This window comes from Balaenoptera borealis (assembly GCF_965194805.1).
Source record: "Balaenoptera borealis genome assembly, chromosome: 21".
NCBI lineage: Eukaryota > Metazoa > Chordata > Mammalia > Artiodactyla > Balaenopteridae > Balaenoptera > Balaenoptera borealis.
In genome coordinates, this window is record NC_138880.1 from 31175754 (window position 1) to 31202385 (window position 26632).

The 26632-nt window shown below is 41.4% G+C and overlaps 2 protein-coding genes and 1 long non-coding RNA gene across 5 annotated transcripts in view; 2 read left to right on the forward strand and 1 right to left on the reverse strand.

Annotated features, from left to right (window-relative positions):
• Positions 1-2222, forward strand: part of MCPH1 (microcephalin 1) — a 345817-nt gene extending 343595 nt beyond the window's left edge. For both annotated transcript variants that reach the window (XM_082375225.1, XM_082375224.1), the window contains one exon: positions 542-2222. In XM_082375225.1, the coding sequence (XP_082231351.1) occupies positions 542-583 (42 nt within the window). In that variant the 3' untranslated portion in view covers positions 584-2222. The remainder of the gene's footprint in view (positions 1-541) is intronic.
• LOC309619777 overlaps positions 1-2254 on the reverse strand; it is a 160461-nt gene extending 158207 nt beyond the window's left edge. The window contains exon 1 of the long non-coding RNA XR_014239218.1: positions 2213-2254. This is a non-coding gene — a long non-coding RNA (uncharacterized lncRNA). The remainder of the gene's footprint in view (positions 1-2212) is intronic.
• A 2275-nt stretch (positions 2255-4529) lies between these two features.
• Positions 4530-26632, forward strand: part of AGPAT5 (1-acylglycerol-3-phosphate O-acyltransferase 5) — a 62209-nt gene continuing 40106 nt past the window's right edge. The window contains exons 1-2 of one of the 2 annotated variants that reach the window (XM_082375362.1): positions 4530-5127; positions 22989-23058. In XM_082375362.1, the coding sequence (XP_082231488.1) occupies positions 4909-5127; positions 22989-23058 (289 nt within the window). In that variant the 5' untranslated portion in view covers positions 4530-4908. The remainder of the gene's footprint in view (positions 5128-22988; positions 23059-26632) is intronic. The other variant, XM_082375361.1, reaches the window with a different exon arrangement.

The window sequence follows — 26632 nt, forward strand, 5'->3', positions numbered from 1 at the left end:
TCCTTTGCCAAGCAAATCAACGTATTCCCGGGTTCCAGAAATCACACGGACGTCTTCGGATGGCCATCACTCCGACTGCCATGCTCAATCGTCCGCCTCTTCAAAAATTTGTGAGTTGTTTCCCTACATGAATTTTACGATGCGTTTGTCAAGTTCCCACTATATTCTTCTCCTTCGCACCTCCCCCTCTTCACGAAATAAACCTAGTTTTACTGAAAATGTACTACGGTCATAGGGTGAGGTTGAATATCATGCATCCTGACAATGAATGATAAAAACCAAGTTTACATTTATCATGCTAGAAAGGCAATTACTTTTCTGTAGAGAAAATGCAAAATGGTTTTCACAATCAGAAGAAAGGTATATTTATCACTGATCTGTGATAGTTACATAATAAAAGTTATTTTTCTGAATATTTTATTTTTGTGGTATGTCAGCTTGTAAAAATTTATATACTTAAAAATTATTTCTCTCATTCTAAATAAATATCCATGTTCAAATCCAATTTTGTATTTGTAAACTTGTGTTCTTTTCCTTAAAGTGCTCTCCGCTGCACGGGCTGAGGAAGTTCTATGCCCCATAGAACCTGTTTCCACCCCTCATAGATGAAACCAAATTCCACCCGGTTACTCAAGCCTGAAGCTGGGGACGCATTCTTCACCCTCCCTCCCCCTCCTTATCACCAAGGTCAAGTAACTCCCGTGGATCCCACCTTCTAGTTATCTTCTGCAAAAGTCATCTCTTATTTTTCTCCTTTTTTTATTTGCCTCTGTAATAAATTAATCCCACTGCCCCACCCCAGACCGCAAGGGTCATGACCTCAGGGCCTTTATCTGTTCTCTCTCTTTACCTCTGACACCCAGCATGAAGTGGGATGTGGAACACTGGATACATATTTGTTGAATCAATATTTCTTTGTAAAAACTTGAAACAATACAGGAAGTCCAGCTGAACTTCATCTAATCTTACTTCCCCTCCGCTGAGAAAACCACTGTCATCAGTTTTTAGACATTTGCATCTAGAAATATATTGTTTTATTTTTTACAGAAATGGGGTAATAGTGCATGTATTATCCAGCAACTTGGTTTTTTCACCTAACGTGCAGATCATTTGGGTACATTTGGGTCTACTTGTTTTCTTTCTAACTACTGCATAACATTTCATGTGTCATCTTTGTGTACTCATGTAACCACTCTGCTACTGACTGTTCATTTAAGTAGATTTCTTGATTCAAAAGTATCTGTCCATTTGATGTGCCTGAGAAGATTCGTGGAGTACAGACCCGCCTTGCATTTCACAAGCGTCCTGCCCACTTGCTCCCCAGCCCCCAATCTTACCACACTGTTCTGCAGTGAGGTGGGAAAGGTGTAATAACTTTAGGACACCAAAGGATAATTCGCCAATTTCTTTCAATTAAGGTACCATTAAGACAAGCATTTCCAATCAAACTTTACCTTTATTTACAATAATCAGATTTTGTGATATACATTGATTAAATTGTATATTGCTAACAACAGTCATAGCTCAATCCAGAAGAAATTTTAACTCTTGGGACCCTGATGACATAGTCTGATCAATAAAAGACTTGGAAGCATAAAATATATTCCATTAAGATAAAATTATGTGGCAGAAGTGGAATGAAAATGTTTTCAAGGAGACCAAGGATCAATGTAAAATTCTAACTGGTAAAAATCTTTTTTAAATGGAGAATGGTGGTATTAAATCACTACGGTACTTATAACCCATGGGGTCCACTTAAAAGATTTCTGTAAGTTTATTTTAACTATTTTTTAATTCTGTAATTAATTTTATTTTAAAATTTCATTTACAACTCATCAGAACTTATTTCTTTTTTAACTAATTAAACTTATGATAAAAATAATTTTAGGGCTTCCCTGGTGGCGCAGTGGTTGAGAATCTGCCTGCCAGTGCAGGGGACACGGGTTCGAGCCCTGGTCTGGGAAGATCCCACATGCCGCGGAGCAACTAGGCCCGTGAGCCACAACTACTGAGCCTGCGCGTCTGGAGCCTGTGCTCCGCAACAAGAGAGGCCACGATAGTGAGAGGCCCGCGCACCGCGATGAAGAGTGGCCCCCGCTTGCCGCAACTAGAGAAAGCCCTCGCACAGAAACGAAGACCCAACACAGCCATAAATAAATAAATAAGTAAATAAAATTAAAAATAATAATAATAATTTTAGATATTAACTTACAAATGTGAGGGAAATACACAGCATACTTCTAGGGGGGCATCTGGATAAAAAAAGAGAAGAGCGCCTCATTACCATGCTGCACACAGGCCTCTGCAGCCTTGAGAACCTGTGGGCTCTCGGCTTCAGTCCTTCCGACTCGCTGTTCTCACTTGGAAGGCTCTCGTCTTCCTTCCCTTCTCTAGCTCTCACCTAACTCCACCCTCAAACTTCATCTCAAATCTCTCTCTACCTGAGAAGCCTTCTATGTGCCCCGACTAAATGAGATCTCCTCGGTATACGTCCCCATGGTATCCCGAATATCCCCCTTTACGTAAAGCTCACCCCACACCTAAGTCCCTGCTAAATGCAATCAGTCTTCTCACTGTTATATCCCAGAGCCACTGTATGCAAGCTGGGTTAGATGCGCTCTTTACAAGGAACCGTTTCAGTAGAGAGGTGGAAAAGGAAGTCAGACTGCAAGGGGTTAAAAAATGTACACCGTAAGGAAGTAGAGGCAGAGGGTGTGGGCTGAGTACAGCTTAAGAGAGGGGAAGGCAGAAAGGAGGGTAAATCTGTGACCGGCAGGGACAGAGGAGGCTGAACAGCACAGGGGATAACTGAGTGTGTCGGGCTGGGTTTGGATATAAACAGGGGACAAGAGAGGCTCACGTGCTCAGTGTCCCCATGTCAGAACCGGGCACAAAACTTTACAACCGGGTGACGAACAGTAATATGGGGGTAATTCACAGGAAGTAACATACTTACACATATCACAACATTTACTGACTGCATGTGTACAGACTGTAACATTAACACTGAACCAGCTTTATCTCTTCATACATTTTCCGAATTGTAGGGCTGTCTGGTCTCAGTTATTTAAAGGAAGCGTAAGCAGCATCTGTGCACAGCATCCGTACCCATGACTTTTTCCCTCCGGAATGAGTCTAGTTCTCACAGGGCATTACTTTCCACAGGAAGAGGGGAAACCGCGTTGAAAATCTTTTTAGTGTTCAATGCTTCCTGTCGGCAATATACCTGTCCAAATAATTGTTCCTTGAGCAATCTCTATTCACCTGGATTTGTCCCTCAAGGTCACCGTTTACCAATCACGTTACATGATGTCAATCATGTAGAGATAGTCAAATCGAGTAGCCACCGTCCTGGCCCTGATTAGAATTTTCCGCTAAAATGCCTTCCTGCATAAAGCTACACCACAGGCTTGCATTCAGGCAAAAAAAAAAAAAGAATATTTTTTTTTTTTCACTTAAAGCATTCGGCAGTCTTCTGAAGTGCAACTATCCCTGGAAAGGATTACACAGTAAACCACACTCACTGTAGCCAAAGGGCAGTAGAAGGATTCAGAAGGCCTCAGAGTCTGTTTTTACATCAATAAAACGGCTGCCCTGATTTCCTAGATTTTTGTGAAGGTCATAGAAGTAGGTTAGTACTTTATCCCACATGTGCACTCAAGTACCTTCAAGAACTACTCAAAAACTGAGGCTTATCCTAAACTACCAGAAAGAAGTTAAAGAGCCCGGCCTGGCGAAGTGAAGCAGGAGTGAATTTGATAAGGCCTGATAAAATAAAAGTGTGTCAAGAACCTTGTAAAAAAGCTGTCCGGCTGTGCGTAAACTTGTAGTGATGGGAAGGCAGGGGCCTGACTCGGAAGCATGCTGGTGGGCGAGTGAAGGGCAGGAGAGGGGGTCCTGTGCACCCGGCTGGGAGAAGAGGAGGAAGCCGGGAAGGCGGAGGGGGTGAGAGCCACCTTGAAGAGGAAGGTGAGCCCGGCCCGATAACCCAGGGCTAACGCCCTGACAGCGCTTATCGCGCTGCTGTCACTGCGGGCCTTCCCACAGCAGGCCTGACAAGTCCCTGTTGCCTGCAGGAGTCCTCTTAGCCGCCCGAAGCCACGGTCTGCAGCACCTGCGAGGCACCGCGGGTCACCGGTGCGCCCCACGGAAGGGGACATCTCGGCTTAAGGGCGCATCCCGGGGTCCAGGGGCCCTCAGGTGTGCAAGCAGGAGGTGGGGCGTTCCCTCAAGCCAATCTGCGCCCAGAGCTGGACCGAGGGGCACAAGGCCGCCCGGGCCCTTCCTCGACTAACACCCACCTTCAACCAGCTCCGCCCGGAAGTCGCCGCTTCCCTTGTGGGGGGGGGGGGGCGGGGGGCGGGGCAAGCTTTGGAGCATGCGCAGTAGCCAGAGCGGGCAGTCCACGCGTCCGGGCGGCAGTTGAGCGTCAACTGTCAGCAGCACTCGACCAATCGGGAGACGAGTTCTTGCCGCTGAGCCCCGCCCCCGGAGGGGGACTATGGTAACGAGCGGCCAATCAGGAGTCGTGTTGTTGGCGCGGAGCCCCGCCCCCGGCAGGGGCATAGGGTGACGGGCGAGGGTCATGGGGTGTGAGTGATCCTGAGCTCTCGATCCCCCGAGGGCCGCGGCTTCCCCTTGCCCCGCGGCCGGGAGCAGCGCGCCGGGCCCCTCACTCGCCAGCCCGCCCACCGTGCAGCGGCGGCGCGGCCCATGCGGCTGGGGGCGGAGGCCGGATCCGGCGCGGGCTGGGCGTCTCAGGGGCGGCCGGCGGCCCGGCGAGGTGAGGGGGCGGCGGCGGGGCCCGGCCCAGCCCGGTGATTGGCCGCCGACTGAGGGCCGCCGGGCGGCCGGCGGCGGCGGGGCGGGGAAGAGCCGGCGGAGCCTTCCGCGTGCGGAGCCGGGAAGATGCTGCTGTCCCTGGTGCTCCACATGTACTCGATGTGCTGCGTGCTGCCGGCCGCCGTGCTCCTGGGCACGGCTCCCACCTACGTGCTGGCGTGGGGGGCCTGGCGGCTGCTCTCCGCCTTCCTGCCCTCGCGCTTCTACCAGGCGGTGGACGACCGGCTCTACTGCATCTATCAGAGCATGGTGCTCTTCTTCTTCGAGAACTACACCGGCGTGCAGGTGAGGCCCCGCCCGCCCTCCGGGCCCGCCCGCCGCACCTGCCGCTCCTCCCTGCGTCTGGGGTCCCGGGGGGTCGCAGGCGCATCTCCCAGCTAACACCCACCCAGCGTCCGTCCAGCTAGTGTAGGCTCGCTCCGCCCTGGCGGGCAGATCCGGCCCCGGGAACACGTGCCATTACGCCGTCCTCCCACCGTGGGGGCAGTTTCACGTTCTCGCTTGGGGTTTGGCCAGGTGCTTCCTTGCGGGTACTCCAGGATTACTAGGTAGCTGCGGTAGCGCTGCTCTGCGGCCCCAAGTGGGATCCACCGCCCGGCCTCCCCCTCTCTTGCAACTGTCTGTCTGGGTGCTGGGAGAGGTAGGTGCAGATGAACGTTTAAATAGGGCAAGCAGTTGACAGCTTCTGGCGTTTGGTCTAGGAAGATGGTAATGGTGGAACTCAACAGTGCGCTTTTAAAAGTCGGAGACCTTCTCTTGAAACAGATTGATGTTACTGTTTGGGCGAGAAGTACAACTTTGTTTTGCATTCTTCCCCAGTACAAGTGAAAGCTGGGCAAGGAAATTAATCCATTTGTTACTGTAGAAGCCTTACCGGAGATAAAATTCTTGCCAACTTTGACTAGGCTTATATGTGTGGCTAATCTTTTGTCTGCTTACTTTCTGTTATTTTCTTTCTCTGTAGAGATTGGATTTGTAGATTAAATTTGTAAAACAAACAAAAGTAGAAGGCCCTTTTAACTCCATTTAATGATTTGAAGTCTCTTACACAGAAATAACAGTTGTGTTTTCCTTCTGTTCCCCAATTTGAAAAAAAAAAAAAAGAGAGAGAGCTTAATTCTTGGTTTTCCTTATATTCAGTTAGTCCTCGTCTTTTCTTTTCTTGGTGGGGGTGGGTTGGAGTGAATGGGATGGCATCATTTTGTCTTTTTGTCTTTTTTTTTTTCCCCCTAGAGCAGCTGCTTTCACCCTTTTGTCCACCAGCTACTATTTTGAATTTGTAGTTGCATTGCTGTTGATTCCTGATGACTCTATGAGTTTGCCCCGGTTGGAGGTTTGGGGGAAGAGAACTAGAAGCCAGGGACTGTGTTTAAATCAGTATCTATAAGTGTTTCCTAGGAAAGAAAGAAAGATCGCTTTTCCAGATACTGGTTTCCTGATCACTGACTTTTACAATGGGCTACATTTAAAATTTTCACGAATTCAGACCAGTCATTTCCCCACTCTGTTCTTACCTCACCACATTTGTCTAAATGTATGGTTTTATCATGGTAAGCATTTAATTTCACATCATATGACAACTGGCCTGGGCTAGGATACAGGATCAGAATATACGACAGTCATTTACCTCTTAGAAAAATAATTCTATCTATGGCAGGTTTTAAATTTTTCGTTAAAAGCATGTAATATGTCCCATGCAATGTAACATATACCATTGAAGTTATCTGTGTTTAGCAAGTTTCTTATTTTTAAAAAATGACTGTAAAATTTCACAGTATTTCTCAAATTGTATATCTTACCTTATATCTGTTCAGTATAGACCTCCAATTTGTTGTTTGAGTTCTCAGCACATGGTTTTTAAAAAGTCTAATCTGATGATGACCAGCGGACACTCAGTTCTAGGATTCCTAACAAACTTCATCAAGGGACCTGCGTGAAATGAAATTTTGAATTATGTTTGAGGACCATCAGACATACTTTTATAAATACATGAAGCACCAGTATCCAGTGATAATCTTCTAAATGTCAGAATTCATTTTTCTTTGTTTATTAAAAAAAATTTTTTTTGTTGCTCTTTCCCGTCCTTCTACTGGAATACACCAAAAACTGATCATTGATATTTGCAGGCCAAAATATCCAGTGATATTTATTTCTAGGCATATGCAACATGCCTCCTCATTAACACTCTCCAAATATTTTAGTCACCATTTTCTTCCTGCTTAAATCAGTACTTTAAAATATATTTTACACTAATGGCTCTGTCTGCTAATCCCCACTTCCCCAAATGCTAACATGATACATTATAACAATCAAAAGTAAAATTTGATAAAAAATAAATTTAGTTTTTCAGCTGACCTGCTTCAAGTATAAATTCAAATAACACTGGGAGAATAACGTTTATATAATGTGTTCAGTTAGAATACCCTTAACTTCTCTAATAATTCATACGTTTACTTGAAAGATTGTTTCAATTTCCTCAGAAACCCTCAAGGCCTTCATGTCTAGAGGCCATTTATAACTAGTTCTTTCTTTTGGTAGCACTGTGTCCTCAAAAATAGTCCTAAACTCTTAATGAGTTAAATTTGTATTCTGTATCTTGTTGTAAAAGCAGCTAAACTATTGTGTTTGAATGAAACATGTTTATTTAGAATCAGAGAAGGGACCTTACAAGTCCAACACCTTTTTTTCAAGTCTGGATTCTTTCTGCATTTCTGCTAAAATGTTGCCCAGATTCTTCTCAAATATCAGTAGTTCTAGATAGAATATAAATTGTTGCTTGTATCCTTAATTTTTTTTTCTCTGCTTATTTATCATTCATGTTGAAACCGTTAAAGACCTTCCTACAGTTTAACTGGGAGTAACAGAGCCAGGAAGATCTGGATGTGCTTCTGGGTTTGCTTAAGTAGAATGACACGAACCTTTAAGAGGAAATTAAACATTTCTCAATCAAATATGATTCCAGTCTAACACAATTTAAGTCTGGCCAGGGAACAGACTTATAAGAAAATCTTAGAGAAATGTAATTAGAACCTTGTTTTTATACTTTCTATAAATGTAAATCCTGGGCTGTGAGCAAGACAGTTATTTTAGGTTGCATTTGTATAAGATTTTTTAAAAATACCTTATTTTTCTGTTATGAGTCACAGGTGCAATAAAATATTCAAACACTGCAAAAATATTTTGAGAAAGTTAAAAGTTCCCCTTACCTACACACACCTCGCCTAGGCCTGCAACAGTTTGGTGTGTAACTTTGGATTTCTGCCAAGAGCTTTTATATAAATGTATGAATTGCGGGAAGACTCCTTCTCCATTAAATTAACTTCTTGGGTGGGTTTTATAGTAGCACTAAATATACCATAACCTATGGGGACACATCTGTGCCATTGTTACGGAAAGCAAAAGAAAATATGACTCTCAAAAAAAAAAAAAAAAAGAAAAAAGAAAATATGACTCTCTATACCCAGTTTACTTTCCCTCTTTCGTAAATTTGTCTAATTTTGTAGAACTGAAGACACTGAGAGTGGGTTCTTCTTCAATGGAATTATAAGTTAATTTTTCCTTTAATATTGTCTCATGTTATTATGGTTTTTTAAACAGAGGTTAGTATTAGTAGTTAGACAATCCAAAACTAAGTAGTAACGTCTCAGAGCCCGCCCTTTATTCATTCATCTGGTATTGGAGTGTGCCCTGAATGCCAGATCCTGTGCTGGACTGTATGGGATGGAATGAAGAAAAACACAGACAAGGTCCTGCCCTCGTGGATCTCACATTCCAGTGGGACACAAAAAATAAGAAGAAAGTTAAAAGGCACTGTACTCTGTGACTTTGTTAACCTAGTGGGTAGAGGTTGGGGGTTTGGGGAGACGTCCCTGAGCAAGTGGCATATGCGTTGAGCTCTGAAAAGGGCCAGTTTGGGAAGTATTGTAGTAATCTAGCTGCGAGATGATGGTCAGAGTCGTGGAAAGAGTGGGCATGGAGAGAATGGAAAGAATCCCAGAAGTATTTTAAGGTGGCTGATGGAGCTTTGTAATAGGATACGGAGTGGAAAGGAGAGGATGGAGTTAGCAGCACACCTAGCATTTAGTGAGCGCTGACCGTGTGCCAGGTACTGTTGTCTTACGTGAGTCATTTCATCCTTACCAGATAGGCGCCGTTATTCCCACTTTACGGATTAGAGAACTAAGGCACATGGAGTTCACGCTTGTAATGGTCAAGCCAGGATTTAGTCCAAGGCAGTCTAGCTTCAGGGTCCGTTTTCCAAAGATGCTTTGCTAGGTGGTGTGGTTATATTTGTTGAGAGGACAGCCCCGCTCTCAAGGTGTGCCTTCTAGGAGAAACACCGGCAAACAGTTAGAGTAGAGGATAATACTGCAAGTGGAGTTTTTGTGTTTACTAGCTTTGTGATACAAAGGGAATGTGACTGCTGGTTATTCAAGAAGGCCGTATCAATTGTTATGAACCACTGTGAGCTTCTACTTCAAGCAGGAGTAGCATGGTGTGTTAAGGGAAAAGAGGTTCTCAGCTGAGAACTGAATGAAGATGAAGACCCCTAAGCATGGCATTCAAGGCTGTCTGAATTCTGCCCTGGCCGGCTTTTGCATTCATTGGTTTCACTGTCGCCCAGCTACTGCTTCCTCACCAGTCCCTCCCCTAAATTACCAGTGCATTCTCAAGAATGTGCTTTTGGACTGCTCTTCTCTGTATACTTCCTTCCAGCTCGGGCAACTTTTCCTCATCTGTCATGATCTCACCCCATCTCCATGTCAGGATCACTTGTATGTAATATTAACATAGCATTAGCATATTTTAATGTAGGTATTATCCCCTTTACAAGACTGTAGCCCCATGGAGGTGGCAGTAAAGGGGAGAGTGACTTGACTTGATTGTTCCCTTTTAACGAAAGGGCAGAGCACTCTGCAGGGAATAGTGATCTGTGTTTCTGCGGAAATGTGGGTGAGAATCTCACTTTTAAGGCGTGGGGGCTCTTGGATGGCCCTCTAGTTGACAAGTTTTGATCTAACAGGGTCAACAGGTGGAGTGAGTCAGTTTGCTTTCTTTACTTAATAGACAGGGGAGAAAACATGCACTCTACCCACAGAAGTAAGACTGAGAAAAGGTCAAAGACCTTATAAAAGAGGGGATTCTGGAACAGCTAGCAATGCAGAGAAGCCTTTGTTTACTTGTCAGTAAAAACCTGTACTTTTGGCAATGTTTAAAGATAAGCAATTCTGTAAGGTTTACTTTGTTTCCTCTGCTTCTTTGCATGGAGTAGCAGTGAGAACCCCAAGTAAGCAGGTGTTGCGTGGGGTTTAGAGGGCTGTGTGTGTGTGTGTGAGTGTAGGTGATAGTCGGAAGCAGAAAGAAGTGAGGCGGGTGGTACCTGGAAAGGGGAGTGACGTTAAGTGCTAACCACATGCGAGGCGCGAGCATTTCCATTGATAAATTAGTCTCTACTCTCAGCACACAATTTAGCAGTTAGAAAGAGGTCAGTTTTTGGTTTTTTAATTAATTAATTAATTAATTAATTATTTGGTTGTGCCAGGTCTTAGTTGCGGCAGGTGGGTTCCTTTAGTTGTGGCTCGTGGGCTCCTTTAGTTGCGGCTCACGGGCTCCTTAGTTGTGGCACATGGGCGCCTTAGTTGCGGCATGCATGTGGGATCTAGTTCCCTAGCCAGGGATCGAACTCGGGCCCCCTGCATTGGGAGCGCTGAGTCTTAACCATTGCGCCACCAGGGAAGTACCCTTTTTTTTTTTTATTTAAATTGAAGGTATAATGAGATGTTACAAAATGACAAAATGAGCAAAGAGCTGAGGAAATACAGGAGTACTACAACTGGATGCAAGTGGTTGCTTAACTGAGGGGAGGTGTGTGAATATAAGGAAATGATTCTTCCACGTTAGATGTGTTGCAATGAATGCCAGCTCTTCGTGTGCTTACATGTTGCTTTGCTCTCATTCTTACTTTGTATTTCTGTAGGAAAGTATTTTACGTCAGTTTTTAATTTTTTCTCGAGTTTCTTATCTCCTTGTGGTTAATGTTCAAAGTGAAAGAATTATATAAGCTTCTAATATATGGGAAGCCTCATTTGACATTTTTTATTTGGAATTTTTGCAGATAATAATTTTGTTGTCGTCAAAAGATTTTTGGATCTTGGGTGAGAAACCTGGGTGTAATTCCTAGTTCTTTGCTATTCTCTGTCAGCTTGAATAAATCAACTTTTCAACTCAGCATTCTCATTCTTAAATGGAATACTTATTGTCATGTTATTTTGTGAAGACTAAATGAGGTAATATGTGAAAGTGCTGAGCTCAGTGACTGGTACATCATAGATGCTCAGGAAAAACACACCCTGTAAATGAGGACAATACAGAGAGACAGATATGACGAATGTATAAAAGGAGGTTTGTGATTTGTAAGGTTCCATTTAAATGTTGCATAATAATTACTTTTGTGTACTGATTATTAGACAAATGACTATGTTTATATTTTAACATTGTTTTGGAGGGGTGTCATACTTTTCCTATTCAGAGAAGGGTTTCAAATTGGGCAGAAAAAGACCATAGTTTTGTGTGTATTACGGTAGAAGTCTTGTACTTGATCTTGAAATGATATATTTCATTGGCACAGAAATACATTTAAAAATCATTTCAAATAATTATAAACGTCATAGAGTGTAAATTATGTCTGCAGACTTATTTATGCTGCAGTTCTTTATGGCTGCATTTGTACATAATCAGAGACCTTTTTTTAAGGAAGAGAAATTAGATAGGTGTTTCTCCTATCCATTCATCATTTAACACGATTTTGAGTAAACAATCTGACTTTGTTGGATAATAATAATAATAAGAGCAACAGCTAACATTTTGGGGGACAGTTCCTATGATCCAGGAGTTGTGGCAGGTAGCTTACGTGGTCTCGTTTATCTCACCACACCTGTGGTGAGTAGTTACCATTATTACATTCACTCTACAGGTAAGGAAAACTAGGCATGGGGAGGTGAGGTACTTCTGCTGCAGTTCACATAGTTGGTAAGGGGGTGGGCTAGTGCTCAGGTCCGAGGCTCAGTTTAAACCCAGTGTTTCTGCCCGGGCCCTTAGTGACTGGTGTGCTGTGCATAGAGGAGATAGAGCTGTCTGTAGCTGGGCCCGCAGATCAAACTGACAAGGCCAGATCCGCAGGAGAAGAGGCACACAGATTTACCGGGCGTTGATACTTTACACGTAGTTTAATATTTTACACGCTAGGGTTTTTACCGGCCCCTCTCAGAAAAGAAGGGCAAAGAGGCAGTTAGAGTCAGCCCAAGGCAGTAACCTGTGGAGGCACAGCTAGGTGCAGGAAAGGTGGGTTTGGGCTCCTAGGGCTGGTAAATTGTGGGAAGGTCCCTAGGAAATGTATGGTAGATAAGGACTGTTAAGTAAGGTTTGCTGACTCATCTCGGTGCTGTCTCTGATCTTCCTGGTCCTCTAGGAAGGAACAGCTTTACGAGTGTTTTTAATGTCACCTTTACAAAGGGAAGTTTAGGCCTCCTTTAGGCGGAAAAGGGGAGGGCAGAGAGCTGCGTGTGCTGCTTCTCAGTTGCCCTCAGCTCAAAATAATCCTCATGTCAAAGTGGCATGTTTTGGGGCGGCATGTTCTGATCCCCTTCTGCAGCATCATCTGTATCTAAGGACAGTGAAAGAAGTTTTTTTAAAAAATGACATTTCAGTGTGCATGTGGAAAGGAAATGAATTTTATTGAGATAAATGAAGATTTTTTTTTTTTTTTCTTGAAGAGGAAGAATGCTGTACTTTATGTCCCCATGGCGGTGTTGGTTAGATAGTCCACTGTGTTAGACATGTGATTACTTTAGATTACCACCTCTTTTCAGGATACAAAAGAGGGAGTCTTCAAGTAGTTTATCAAATCATGGGAGCAAATTAAAAACAAGGTGAAGATGAGATCCAGGTGAGAGGACAGTGTCTACATCTAAATCCAAGTCTTCTGAAAGGCGCTTTGTGCAAGATAAACAAGCTTGTTTGACTAAAGCCGAATTGTAACTAGTGTGTCAGTCCAATGAAGATAATCATTCAAAGAGCATTTTTACTGAATTAATAAAATGAAAGAGAGAACATTGTTATTTTTCTCTAGAGGGACTTTACATGAGTGTTTTAAAAATGGAGGAACCCCAACTTGAACAATTATGATGACTTAAAATTACTTAGAGAATGAGGAAGAACCAAAAGGCCATGTTTTTCACATGCCTTGTTCGAAGGAACAAATTACCTGCCGAAAAGTGATTGTAATTTGAAATACATGTACTAGAAGATTCACAGAATGATGCCTTTAAAAAGTCACTGGTGCATTTAAAGTATTTGTTTATTCCCCACCTCTTTACTGTTGAAAATGAGGTATAGCTTTATCCACTTGTGAAAAATAAACGTGCAGCTTACTGATGCAGTGAACATCTGTTGAAAAGCATCTGAGTGCTGGGCTCTGGGTAGAACAAGGATGAAGTCCTTGCCCCTAAGAGCCTGTGGGCCTTGAGGGGGATGTGATGTGAGTTGGAAATAAGAATGCACAGCGTGACCGCGTTCGTTGTAATGCAGAAGGGGGAGAGATTAATTCTGGGGTCTGGGTTAGAAGGCAGGAGGGCTTTGTGAGGAGGTGAATAAGCGGAAAAGCTGATCTAAGACGACTGCAGTGAGAGGGCGCAGGTGGCTTTTAGGTAATCATAGAGTCATTTAATAATTTATTTGTAGGGGTATTTTATAAGTTATTATGAACTTTTTGAATTTGGAAAACACTACAGTTATCTTATTAATTCTATACTTGTTAGTAAGATAGTAGTAACTATCTTATTAAGTATTTTGAGAATCTGTACCCTTAAATGAAAACTTTTACTTGCCCTCCATGTTAGTAAATTTAAAAGCAAATAACCTTTTCACTTCAATGAACAGAAGAAATTTGATAATTTTAAGTTGGAGTGAAATGCTTTTTCTTTGAAGCCTGGGAAATAAATTAAGTGAAGGGCCTTAAAAACTGCATATATGTGGTACATAAACATTGTAATCATGCATTCCTTTCTTTGGATAATCAACATTTATTTGAAGTACTTAATAATTTGCGTCTATTGCAATAAGATTTGCAGTTCATCATTTCACTTACTTTGCTTTTAGAGCTTTTAAATTTTTAAATATGAAGGGCTATTCTTTGTAACTTTTTATTTCTGTTGAAATCCAAATAGGTGATAATGAAAAATTAAAAAGAAAACAACTTAAGAGGCAATCAATCCAAATATCTACTTTGAGATCCTAAATTATATGTCAGAGGCTTACCATCTTCTTTTGCATCTTAATTGGAAATAGCTTTTATTTCAGTGAGATGCATACTGAAAAATAAACTTTAAAAGTATGAACTATGTATTTATTGTTTTCCCTTCAATGGCTAGGAATTAAGATTTTGTTCCTTTCACATTTCCCCCATCTGTTTTGCCCACCAGAATTCATTACTTATCTTACTTTCTCTAGATAACCACTGAAGATCTATTCGTAAACACTGGGCATGTTTAACTTTGTTACTGAGATAAGCTAAATATAGAAAATGTCGATTGTTTGGAAGCCATTTAGGGATGGGGAAAATTAGTGAGTCTTACAGGGATTGCAGAGATGGCTCTCCTGCAAAGCTTTTCAGTTCATGTTTGTGTCTATAAACAAAGTGGAAAACTGTGGCATTTTAAGGCCAGCGTGGTATATAGTATATGGACTAAGCCCAAGTAGTGGGGGTCTGGCATCTTAAACTGGTGGTGCCGTTAACTGATCGTGGGTCACTGAACAAGGCAACTTGGTTGTTCTGTGCCTGAGCCTGCTAAAGGGTGAAATCAGAGAGCTGGACTAGACGGTGGCCAAACATTGTTGTGGTGGCAATGCGTGTACTGATTATATTCATTGTTGGGAATTGTTTGTCATGACATTAGATGACTGTGCTTATTTTTGTGGTTTCCTTTTCACCCTCACCATGCTTGTTTTATTTTAAAGTGGGATATATTGGGTTTTATAGGAGATAAAGTTTTCAGCGCTATGTTTTCTGTATGATTGACGCTGTAAATCCTGTGAAACATGCCCATTATTTAAATTTTTTAAAAATAGATCTTTATTGGAATATAATTGCTTCACAGTACTGTGTTAGTTTCTGTTGCATAACAAAGCGAATCAGCCATATGCATACACACGTCCCCATATCCCCTCCCTCTTGAGCCTCCCTCCCACCCTCCCTTTCCCACCCCTCTAGGTCATCACAAAGCACCAAGCCGACTTCCCTGTGCTATGCTGCTGCTTCCCACCAGCCAAATATTTACATTCGGTAGTGTGTATATGTCAATGCTACTCTCGCTTCGCCCCAGCTTCGCCCTCCCACCCCATGTCCTCAAGTCCATTCTCTATGTCTACCTCTTTATTCCTGCCCTGCAACTAGGTTCATCAATACCATCTTTTTTTAGATTCCATATATATGTGTTAGCATATGGTATTTGTTTTTCTTTTTCTGACTTACTTCTCTCTGTATGACAGACTCCGGGTCCATCCACCTCACTACAAATAACTCAATTTCGTTTCTTTTTATGGCTGAGTAATATTCTGTTGTATATATGTGCCACATCTTCTTTATCCATTCATCTGTCGATGGACACTTAGGTTGGTTCCATGTCCTGGCTATTGTAAATAGTGCTGCAGTGAACATTGTGGTACATGACTTTTTCAATTATGGTTTTCTCAGGGTATATGCCCAGTAGTGGGATTGCTGGGTCATATGGTAGTTGTATTTTTAGTTTTTTAAGGAACCTACATACTGTTCTCCATAGTGGCTGTATCAATTTACATTCCCACCAACAGTGCAAGAGGGTTCCCTTTTCACCACACTCTTTCCAGCATTTATTGTTTCTAGATTTTTTGACAATGGCCATTCTGACTGGCGTGAGGTGATACCTCATTGTAGTTTTGATTTGCATTTCTCCAATAATTAGTGATGTTGAGCATCTTTTCACATGCCTCTTGGCCATCTGTATGTCTTCCTTGGTGAAATGTCTATTTAGGTCTTCCGCCCATTTTTTAACTGTATTGTTTGTTTTTTTGATATTGAGCTCCATGAGCTGTTTGTATATATATATATATATTTTTTTTATTTGTTTATTTTTGGCTGCGTTGGGTCTTCATTTCTGTGCGAGGGCTTTCTCCAGTTGCGGCAAGCGGGGGCCACTCTTCATCGCGGTGCGCGGGCCTCTCACTGTCGTGGCCTCTCTTGTTGCGGAGCACAGGCTCCAGACGCGCAGGCTCAGCAATTGTGGCTCACGGGCCTAGTTGCTCCGCGGCATGTGGGATCCTCCCAGACCAGGGCTCAAACCCGTGTGCCCTGCATTAGCAGGCAGATTCTCAACCGCTGCGCCACCAGGGAAGCCCTGTTTGTATATTTTGGAGATTAATCCTTTGTTGTTCATTTGCAAATGTTTTCTCCCATTCTGAAGGTTGTCTTTTTGTCTTGTTATGGTTTCCTTTGCTGTGCAAGAGCTTTTAAGTTTAATTAAGTCCCATTTGTTTATTTTTGTTTTTATTCCCTACTCTAGGAGGTGGGTCAAAGAAGATCTTGCTGTGGTTTATGTCACAGAGTGTTTTCCTCTAAAAGTTTTATAGTGTCTGGTCTTACATTTAAGTCTTTAATCCATTTGGGGTTTATGTTTGTGTATGGTGTTAGGTAGTGTTCTAATTTCATTCTTTTACATGTAGCTGTCCAGTTTTCCCAGCACCACTTATTGAAGAGGCTGTCTTTTCTCCACTGTATGTTCTTGCCTCCTTTGTCGTAAATTAGGTGCCCATATGCACGTGGGTTTATCTCTGGCCATTCTATCCTGTACCACTGATCTATATTTCTGTTTTTGTGCTAGTACTGTACTGTCTTGATTGCTGTAGCTTTCTGGTATAGTTTGAAGTTGGGGAACCTGATTCCTCCAGCTCCCTTTTTCTTTCTCAAAATTGCTTTGGCTATTCGGGGTCTTTTGTGTTTCCATACGAATTGTTAATTTTTTTGTTCTAATTCTGTGAAGAATGCCATTGGTAGTTTGATAGGGATTGCATTGAACCTGTAGATTGCTTTGGGTAGTATAGTCATTTTCACAATATTGATTCTTCCAATCCAAGAGCATGATAAATTTTTCCATCTGTTTATGTCATCTTTGATTTCTTTCTTCAGTGTTTTATAGTTTTCTGAGTACAAGTCTTTCGCCTCCTTAGGCAGGTTTATTCCTAGGTATTTTATTCTTTTTGTTACAGTGGTAAATGGGAGTGTTTCCTTAATTTCTCCTTCTGATTTTTCGTTGTTGGTGTATAGGAATGCTAGAGATTTCTGTGCATTAATTTTGTATCCTGCAACCTTACCAAATTCATTGATTAGTTCTAGTAGTTTTCTGGTGGCATTTTTAGTATTCTCTATGTATAGTATCATGTCATAGGCAAACAGTACAGTTTTACTTCTTTTCCAATTTGTATTCCTTTTATTTCTTTTTCTCCTCTGATTGCTGTGGCTAGGACTTCCAAAACTATGTTGAATAAGAGTGGTGAGAGTGGACATCCTTGTCTTGTTCCTGATCTTAGTAGAAATGCTTTCAGTTTTTCACCATTGAGTATGATACTTGCTGTGGGTTTGTCATACATGGCCTTTATTATGTTGAGGTAGGTTCCCTCTATGCCCATTTTCTGGAGAGTTTGTTTCATAAATGGGTGTTGAATTTTGTCAGAAGTTTTTTCTGCATGTATTGAGATGATCGTGTGGTTTTTATTCCTTAATTTGTTAGTGTGGTGTATCACATTGATTGATTTGCGTATATTGAAGAATCCTTGCATCCCTGGGATAAACCCCACTTGATCGTGGTGTATGAGCCTTACAGTGTGCTGTTGGATTCTGTTTGCTAGTATTTTGTTGAGGATTTTTGCATCTATGTTCATCAGTGATATTGGTCTATAATTTTCTTTTTTTGTGATATCTTTTTCTGGTTTTGGTAGCAGGGTAATGGTGGCTTCATAAAATGAATTTGGGAGTGTTTCTCCCTTTGCAATTTTTTGGAAGAGTTTGAGAAGGATGGATGTTAGCTCTTCTCTAAATGTTTGATAGAATTCACCTGTGAAGCCATCTGGTCCTGGACTTCTGTTTGTTGGAAGATTTTTAATTACGGTTTCAATTTCATTACTTGTGATAGGTCTGTTTACATTTTCTAATTCTTCCTGGTTCAGTCTTGGAAAGTTGTACCTTTCCAAGAATTTGTCCATTTCTTCGTGGTTGTCCATTTTATTGGCATACAGTTGTTTGTAGTAGTCTCTTATAATCCTTTGTATTTCTGCAGTGTCAGGTGTGATTTCTCTGTTTTCATTTCTAATTTGATTGATTTGCGTCCTCTCCCTTTTTTTCTTGATGAGTCTGGCTTTATCTTCTCAAAGAACCAGCTTTTAGTTTTATTGATCTTTGCTATTGTTTTCTTCATTTCTATTTCATTTATTTCTGCTCTGATCTTTATGATTTCTTTCCTTCTACTGACTTTGGGTTTTCTTTGTTCTTCTTTTTCTAGTTGTTTTAAGTGTAGGGTTAGATTGTTTCTTTGAGACTTTTCTTGTTTCTTCAGGTGAGATTGTATTGCTATGAACTTCCCTCTTAGAACTGCTTTTGCTGTATCCCATCGGTTTTGGGTTGTCGTGGTTTCGTTGTCATTTGTTTCTATGTATTTTTTAATTTCTTCTTTGATTTCTTCAGTGATCTCTTGGTTATTTAGTAGTGCACTGTTTAGCCTCCATGTATTTTTGTTTTTTACAGTTTTTTTCCTGTAATTGATTTCCAGTCTCATAGCATTGTGGTCAGAAAAGATGCTTGATATGATTTCAGTTTTCTTAAATTTTCCAAGGCTTGATTTGTGACCCAGGATGTGATCTATCTTGGAGAATGTTCCATGTGCACTTGAGAAGAAAGTGTATTCTGCAACTTTTGGGTGGAATGTTCTATAAATATCAATTAGATCTATATGGTCTATTGTGTCTTTTAAAGCTTGTGTTTCTTTATTTATTTTCTGTTTGGATGATCTGTCCATTGGTGTAAGTGGGGTGTTAAAGTCCCCTACTATTATTGTGTTACTGTCAATTTCTTCTTTCATGGTTGTTAGCATTTGCCTTATGTATTGAGGTGCTCCTATGTTGGGTGCATAAACATTTATAATTGTTATATCTTCTTCTTGGGTTGATCCTTTGATCATTATATAGTGTCCCTCCTTATCTCTTGTAACAGTCTTTATTTTAAAGTCTGTTTTATCTGATACGACTATTGCTATTCCAGTTTTCTTTTGATATCCATTTGCATGGAATATCTTTTTCCATCCCCTCACTTTCAGTCTGTATGTGTCCCTAGGTCTGAAGTGGGTGTCTTGTACACAGCATATAGATAGGTCTTGTTTTTGTAACCATTCAGCCAGACTGTGTCTTTTGGTTGGGTCATTTAGTCCATTTACATTCAAGGTTATTATCAATATGTGTGCTCCTGTTACCATTTTCTTAGTTGTTTTGGGTTTGTTTTTGTGAGTCTTTTTCTTCTCTTGTGTTTCCACTTAGAGAAGTTTCTTTAGCATTTCTTGTAAAGCTGGTTTGGTGGTGCTGAATTCTCTTAGCTTTTGCTTGTCTGAAAAGCTTTTGACTCCTCCATCGAATCTGAATGAGATCCTTGCTGGGTAGAGTAATCTTGGTTGTAGGTTTTTCTCTTTCATCACTTTAAGTATATCCTGCCACTCCCTTCTGGCCTGCAGAGTTTCCACTGAAAAATCAGCTGATAACCTTATGGGGATTCCTTTGTATGTTATTTTTTGTCTTTCCCTTGCTGCTTTTAATATTTTTTCTTTGAATTTAATTTTTGTTACTTTGATTAATATGTGTCTTGGTGTGTTTTTCCTAGGGTTTATCCTGTATGGGACTCTCTGTGCTTCCTGGACTTGGGTGACTATTTCCTTTCCCACGTTAGGGACGTTTTCAACTATAATGTCTTCAAATATTTTCTCAGATCCTTCTTTTTCTCTTCTTCTTCTGGGACCCCTATAATTCGAATGTTGGCACATTTAGTGTTGTCCCAGAGGTCTCTGAGATAGTCTTCAATTCTTTTCATTCTTTTTTCTTTATTCTGCTCCTCGGCAGTTATTTCCACCATTTTGTCTTCCAGCTCACTTATTCGTCTTCTGTTTCAGTTATTCTGTTATTGATTCTTTCTAGTGTATTTTTCATTTCAGTTATTGTGTTCTTCATATGTTTGTTTGTTCTTTAGTTTTTCTAGATCTTTGTTAAACATTTCTTGTATTTTATCAATCCATGCCTCCATTCTGTTTCAGAGATTCTGGATATCTTTACTATCTTTACTCATCTTTACTATCATTACAATTCTTTTTCAGGTAGATTGCCTATTTCCTCTTCATTTATTTGGTCTTGTAGGTTTTTACCTTGCTCCTTCATCTGTGACATATTTTTTTGCCATCTCATTTTTTTTTTTTTTTTTTTTTAAGGAGTGGGGCTGTGTTCCTGTCTTACTGGTTGTTTGGCCTGAGGTTTCCAACACTGGGGTTTGTAGGCTGTTGGGTAGGGCTGGGTCTTGGTGCTGAGATGAGGACCTCCGTGAGACCTCACTCTGATGAATATTCCCTGGGGTCTGAGGTTCTCTGTTAGTCCAGTGGTTCAGACTCGGAGCTCCCACTGCAGGAGCTTCGGCCTGACAAGGGGCTCGTGAACCAAGATCCTGCAAGGCATCTGAGGCAGCAAAAAAAACCAAAAAACAAAAAAAACAATAGTAAAGTAAAAAATAAAATTAGACTAGGAAACTAACAGATATGTTAGGAAGAATATAAAAATAAAAATATAGATGAATCAACAACCGGAAGGTACATTAGTACCACAATAGTAAAAAAGAGGAGGAGGAAAAAGAAAAAAAGGAGGCAGGGGGAGGCCTTGGCTGTGGAGGGCGGGGCCTAAGCAGGGGCAAGGTTTGGGTGGTGGGTGGGGTCAATGCTCAGGACCCACAGGGCTGGAAAAGGCCCTGGGGGCTGTGGGCAGTTGGACTTAAGCTCAAGGAACAAAGGGGCCCGGGTGTGCCCCCCACCCCTGGTCTCAGAGGGCAGGGGACCTCACCTGGGAGCCCAGCAGGCTTCCTGGGCTCGAGTGGGCGGGGCAAACGCCCTCCTCTCCTCTGCTGCTCCTCCGGTCTGGGAGGGCCCCTTCTGCTTGCCTCTCCTGTTCTCCCCTCTGCCTCCTTCCTATGCCCCCAGGACCCACGCAGCCTGGAGGGGGTTTTGGAGGGCAGGGGATCGGCCTGGGAGCTCACCCATTATTTAAATTTTTAGTTTATTTTTCAAAATTATAAAATTATACATATTTAAGGTGTTCAATGTGATGTTTTGATATATGTATGCATTATGAAATGATTACCACAATGAAACTAAAAAAAAATGCCTTTTAATAGCTTGTATGCCATCTACCTTCAAAGGCTGTAGTCTCTAAATGAAGCTCAGAGCAAGAAAAGGGAAGGAGAGTCTCCTAGTGGTTCAAGTACTGTCTTCAGCCTGGGGACAGGCAGGTCTCCAAAGAGTGGTATTCAGATTGAATCAGTTAAACCACAGCCTTTCATTGTGAATGTCTCATCCACGGAAGTCAAGCCAGAAGTGCTCTGTCGTGTAGCTGCAGTACTTTAAACCCAGTGCGTCCCACCCAATGGTCTCAAAGCAATTCTGGCTCGTTGGTAGGAAGGGGGATCGCTCACAAACCAGGACTCCACTTTTTAACCCTGCATAGATCAAGTTATTGATTTCACTCTTTTGTTTTGGCACTGATAAGCTTTCTTAATAAAAAATTATTGAGCAGAAATTTAAACTCATGTTACCTGCGTAGCGCTGTATAGTTTTCTGAGGAAGAGATAAGAAATCTCAGTCTGAGTCCCTGGTCTCCAGAACTTCGTCATCTAGCTCCATTTATCTACAGAGGAGTTGGCTTAATGTCTTTTTCTTTTTTCTGTTGTTAAGATGTAAATGAGTAGTGGCGTGATCAGAAGATAATCTCTGTGGCTATCTAAAAAGATAGATCTGTAACTAATTCATAATCTTGAATAATCTGTGATGATAAGATACAGAAACAAAAACGCCCTGAATAAAAAAATACCACTGTTAGGAGTCATTTCCTTTGAAGTCTTTAAAAATATACTTCCAATTTCTTTAAATAATTTATTATGAAATATTTGAGACATAGAGAACTACAGAAAGACTCATATAAGGAGCACCTGCGTACCCACCTCCCAGCTAAAGAAAGGAAACATGACAGCTGGAGTTGAAGCCTACTGTGTACCCCACCCTGTCGTGCAGCTTCCCCTTCCTAGAAGTCACTGATCCTGAGCTCCCTGTGCTCTGTATAGAGATGTAAAGAGTCCTAATCATGGGACCAAGTTTCCCCATTACTTACAGAATAAAGTGCTCATCTTTAGCTTGGTATTCAGAAGACTTTGTACATATTCTGGTTCAGATCTCCCTCCGGTCCGCCTGCACCAGCTCACCGACTCTAGGTGCAGCCTGGGTTTGCCGGCACCCTGCCAGGTGCACCCTTACTGGCCTCAGACGCTGCCGCTTCCATTCCTTTGTTCCTCTCTTCATGAACATTCTTTCCTTCACCTTCTCTGCTGAAATCGCACCTAATGAATGCTACTACTGCCTGCAGTTGACAGTTCTTTAAAATAGACTGGATTTTCATAATATTTGCATATGTCTCTTCACAGTTACTGTATGCACGCCTGTCTCTTCCACTACACTGTAGGCTCTTTGAAGGACGCTGTACCTTATGAACAGTGTTTCAGATGTTGTGAGCAGTCAGTAAAAACTCAGGAGGATACTGATCATTGCTTTACTTTATGACCATTAACCTGCCCTGCGCTCAGCTGCTTTATAGGCGTGTGCTGTTCATGGTCTCTGAGGCTCCTAAGAGAAGTCTAATAGTTGTTAATCATGGATGGGACTATTCATGACATCGTGTATTTGTCAGTTTTTTGACGTTGTCATATTTTGTATGTTACAGTAGTACATGTTTTAAAATAGCAAAGTAATGTTTCTCTTTATTTTATCTTTTAGATATTGCTATATGGAGATTTGCCAAAAAACAAAGAAAATATAATATATTTAGCAAATCATCAAAGCACAGGTTTGTATTTCATTTGCATGAAACAGGTTTCTCTACGCACAGTAGGGAAGTAATTCAAAGCAATGCGATATTTTTAAATGGATTTGTTGTTGTTGGTAAAACATGAATTTTCAATGCAGATATTATATGTGACCTCGTATTTTTGTGATTTTAGTTTTTTGGAAAATCAGAAATGTGAAGGCTATGAATTTTCCTTTTCCCTCTGCTGGGTGTATATAAGCTATTTTCTTTCCTTTTTTTCTCTTTCTTTGAATATCTCTTTAAATAGTCTATGTATTCTTCCTTTTTAAGTTTTGTTTTTGGAAGTGGAATTTGTGGATCATACTGTATAAACATTTTATATTTTTGATTGTTAAGCTGCAGAAAGGTTGTACTGATTTGTGAGTACTCATTTCCTTAAACACAGTATTAATTTCTAATGTCTGCAGTTCCTTTTGCATCTTCAAACGTTTGGGTTTAATTATAGCTTGCTCTTCTATCAGAGGAATGACAGAGGACTCTGGTCTCCAATACAGCACAGTATATACTTTAAATTAGCTCAAGGTACTTTAAAAAAAACTTTTTATATTGAAATAATTGTAGATTCACAAGGATTTACAAAAATAGTATGTAGAGTCCATTGACCCCTTCACCAAGTTTGTCCCAATGACGGCATCTTGTACAGTAACCAAACTAAGAAATTAACAGGGGTTAAGGTACTTTTTAGTTCTCCAAATAATTCAGTCCAAGAAACATCCCACTTCATATTTTTTCAAAACTGTAACTGCTTTTGATGCACACTTCCTAAATTCTATTTTTATTACTTTAAAAAATGTAGTACCCAGAAGTTCAAAGCTAAAAACAAGCTGACGAATGGTAACACCTGATTGGGAAATCAGTAATGCCTGTGGCTGTCCTTTATCTTCCTCCTGTCAGCTGTGTTTCTTCAGGGTTACTTTTATTACTACGTATACCTTCTGGAAGGTAAAGAAAGGTAAAGAAGTTGAGGTGCATCTTTCTCAACTTACCTTGTTACTGATTACACTCGGTTTTCTAGGGCAGGAGCTGATGCTCCGAAGGGGGAGCGGGAATTTGATGTATCTGTATTTCCCTGACGTTATTACCGGGACTGCTAAGACTATTTGATTTAATTACCTTTGGCTTTAGCAAAGCAACCAGCCCTGTGGTCAGGGTCTACTTCTAACTCTGGCCTATAAAGCAGCCTGACTTCCTCCTTTATTGTGACTGTTTCTCCAGTCACATCGGGCTTTTTACTGCTAACACAGTCTTGCTCTCCCTGTTCTGCTGCTGATGGCATGTGTCTACCAGGGTTCCAGTATCCAAATAAAAAGGATTTGTGGGTCTAGGGCAGGGAGTGGCTCATGATAGCCCAATTTCCTTTATATTGAGCCCCTGGTGAATTGCATTTAGAGTTTTCTTTCTGTTTAAAGAATTCTCTCTTAAAATTCCTTGTTCAGGTTCCATGCCAACTTTCCTTTTCCAGGTTTCAATGGAAATCGTGTTCTGCTAACAGAGCTTTGGTACTAGCACAAACCTGTGGAATAAGTACTCCCTGAACATTCCTGGAGGCGGGAGTAGTAGTAATAAAAATAATAATACAAAAATTATAGCCACTGCTGTCATTTGTCTGCTTACTATGTGTTGGCCTTTATAGCCATTACTGCAGACTGAGGACTTCTGGGAAAACATTTGGAAGGACACAGATTTTTCACAATTCTTCTGTGTTTGGACCTGGAAGGGTAAAATGGGAAGCGTGAGCTCCTTAGGCAGCCCACGGCTGCCGTGCAAACGTTACATGTCTCATCACAGAGAACCAGTCTGCGTTCCCGTCCTCTCACCTGACCTCTGAGTGCCTGGACTTTTAGTACCGGCCCCATACCAGTCCGTCGTTCGGAGTTGAGAAGGTTACTTTTTGAATGCTTTAAAAAATCCATAATTTAGGAACATAACTAGTGATTTTAAATTACTTTAGAATTATAGGCTTCAGTTAGAATGTGATAGAAGATACGTAGCCTTTTCCCAGAAAAATGGGCACGTAAAACTTTGCCTAGAGTTTGAAGTTCCAGAGGCCCCTAAAGCTTATCCAGGGACATGGCTCGTTGGCCTGTTATGTCTAGGTACCCCTTTTAAAATCCTTTTGAGGTATTAAAAACCACAACCGAGTAATCTGAAAATGTCAGTAGCAGAAAGAACATGTCAAGGACTGCTGTTCAGCTTAGGCTTCCTTGCTCACCCTCTACAAGGCCTGCCAGAGTACAAGAGTCTTTTCTTGGCCTGGCATGCCAAAGAATTGGCATTTTAATTCGTCCCTCTGGTCCCCTGTTTTCACTTGATGTGCCCTTGCTGTCTCTGCATTCTTAGTCTCTGTTAACTTACTTCTCTCCAGAGTCAGCAAGCCTGCAGTGACCACTATTCCTTCCTCTCGGCCTTCTTTAACTCTCTGCTGTGGACACTCTGTACCTTTTTAATCTCATGAAGTGTTCCCTTTTCTTGGTTTAGGTGACATTTGTCTTGACTAACAACATGTATGGTGAGGCCTGGGCTGTGGAGTCAGACCCCGGTTCGTAGGCTATTCTGCAATAGGCTGTGTGACTGTGGGCAAATGACTTAGCCTCTCTGAGCCTTATTGGTCAGGTGTGAGTCATGTCTACTGGTCAAGGCTTTTAGGCAATTTCCACAGGCTAGCTCATCGTCTCCCAGAGAGCCCGGCTCATACGGGCAGCGAACAGTAGGGCTGATGATGACGACAGCTCATCCCGAGGGCACGCCGGATCCGTGTCAGGTGAAGGCTCACATGCAGGGTCTCCTTCAGGCCGCGCTATGCCCTTCGGAGTTGGGAGCTGTTGTTACCTGATAACACAGATGAAAAAGCTGTCATCTTCTCTTGCTGCCTCTCCTCACTGCCCTCCCCTCCTCTCTTCCCAGTTAATGGGAACAACGGCTTGGGCCGGATCACCATGGAAGAATTCTTACACAGCTGCATTTCTTGATCTCATGCCAGAACACAAAATGTGAATAGTTATTATAAAGGTAATACATTAGCATCTTAGGCGTCAGTAACTCAGCTGTAGTCTAGTGTCTCCTATCTGAAACCTAGTTGAGAATTTAAAAAAGTAAAAAAGATAATTGAGTAGCAAAAATTGATGACACAAAGCTTGTGTCTTTTGACTACTAAATTAGTTCTTAAAACTTTTCCTCTAAATATTTCAGAAGTCTAAGGGTATAGCCAGGACAGTTCGTTACAACATGACATACTTTGTAAATTTTACACTTTCTCTTAAAAGTTATTGGAAGATGTGTCCTAGGCCACCATATAACCTTGTGTGTTTTCATATAAAACTGCATTTTCAAATTCTTCCACATTTTAAAAAATGATTGTTCCCGGAAAAGATACCAAATCTTGTTTTTAGCCTTGTATCCCAAATATGTTCCAGAATATACTGTAGCCTGGAAACCGTACGCTAAGTTCTCAGAATTTATTCTGAGTCTGTTTACTTTTACATTAGGTATAGTTATAACACTAGCTTGATTATTTAGTTTCCAAGACTTGGTTAGAAAGAAATGTGTTTATCAG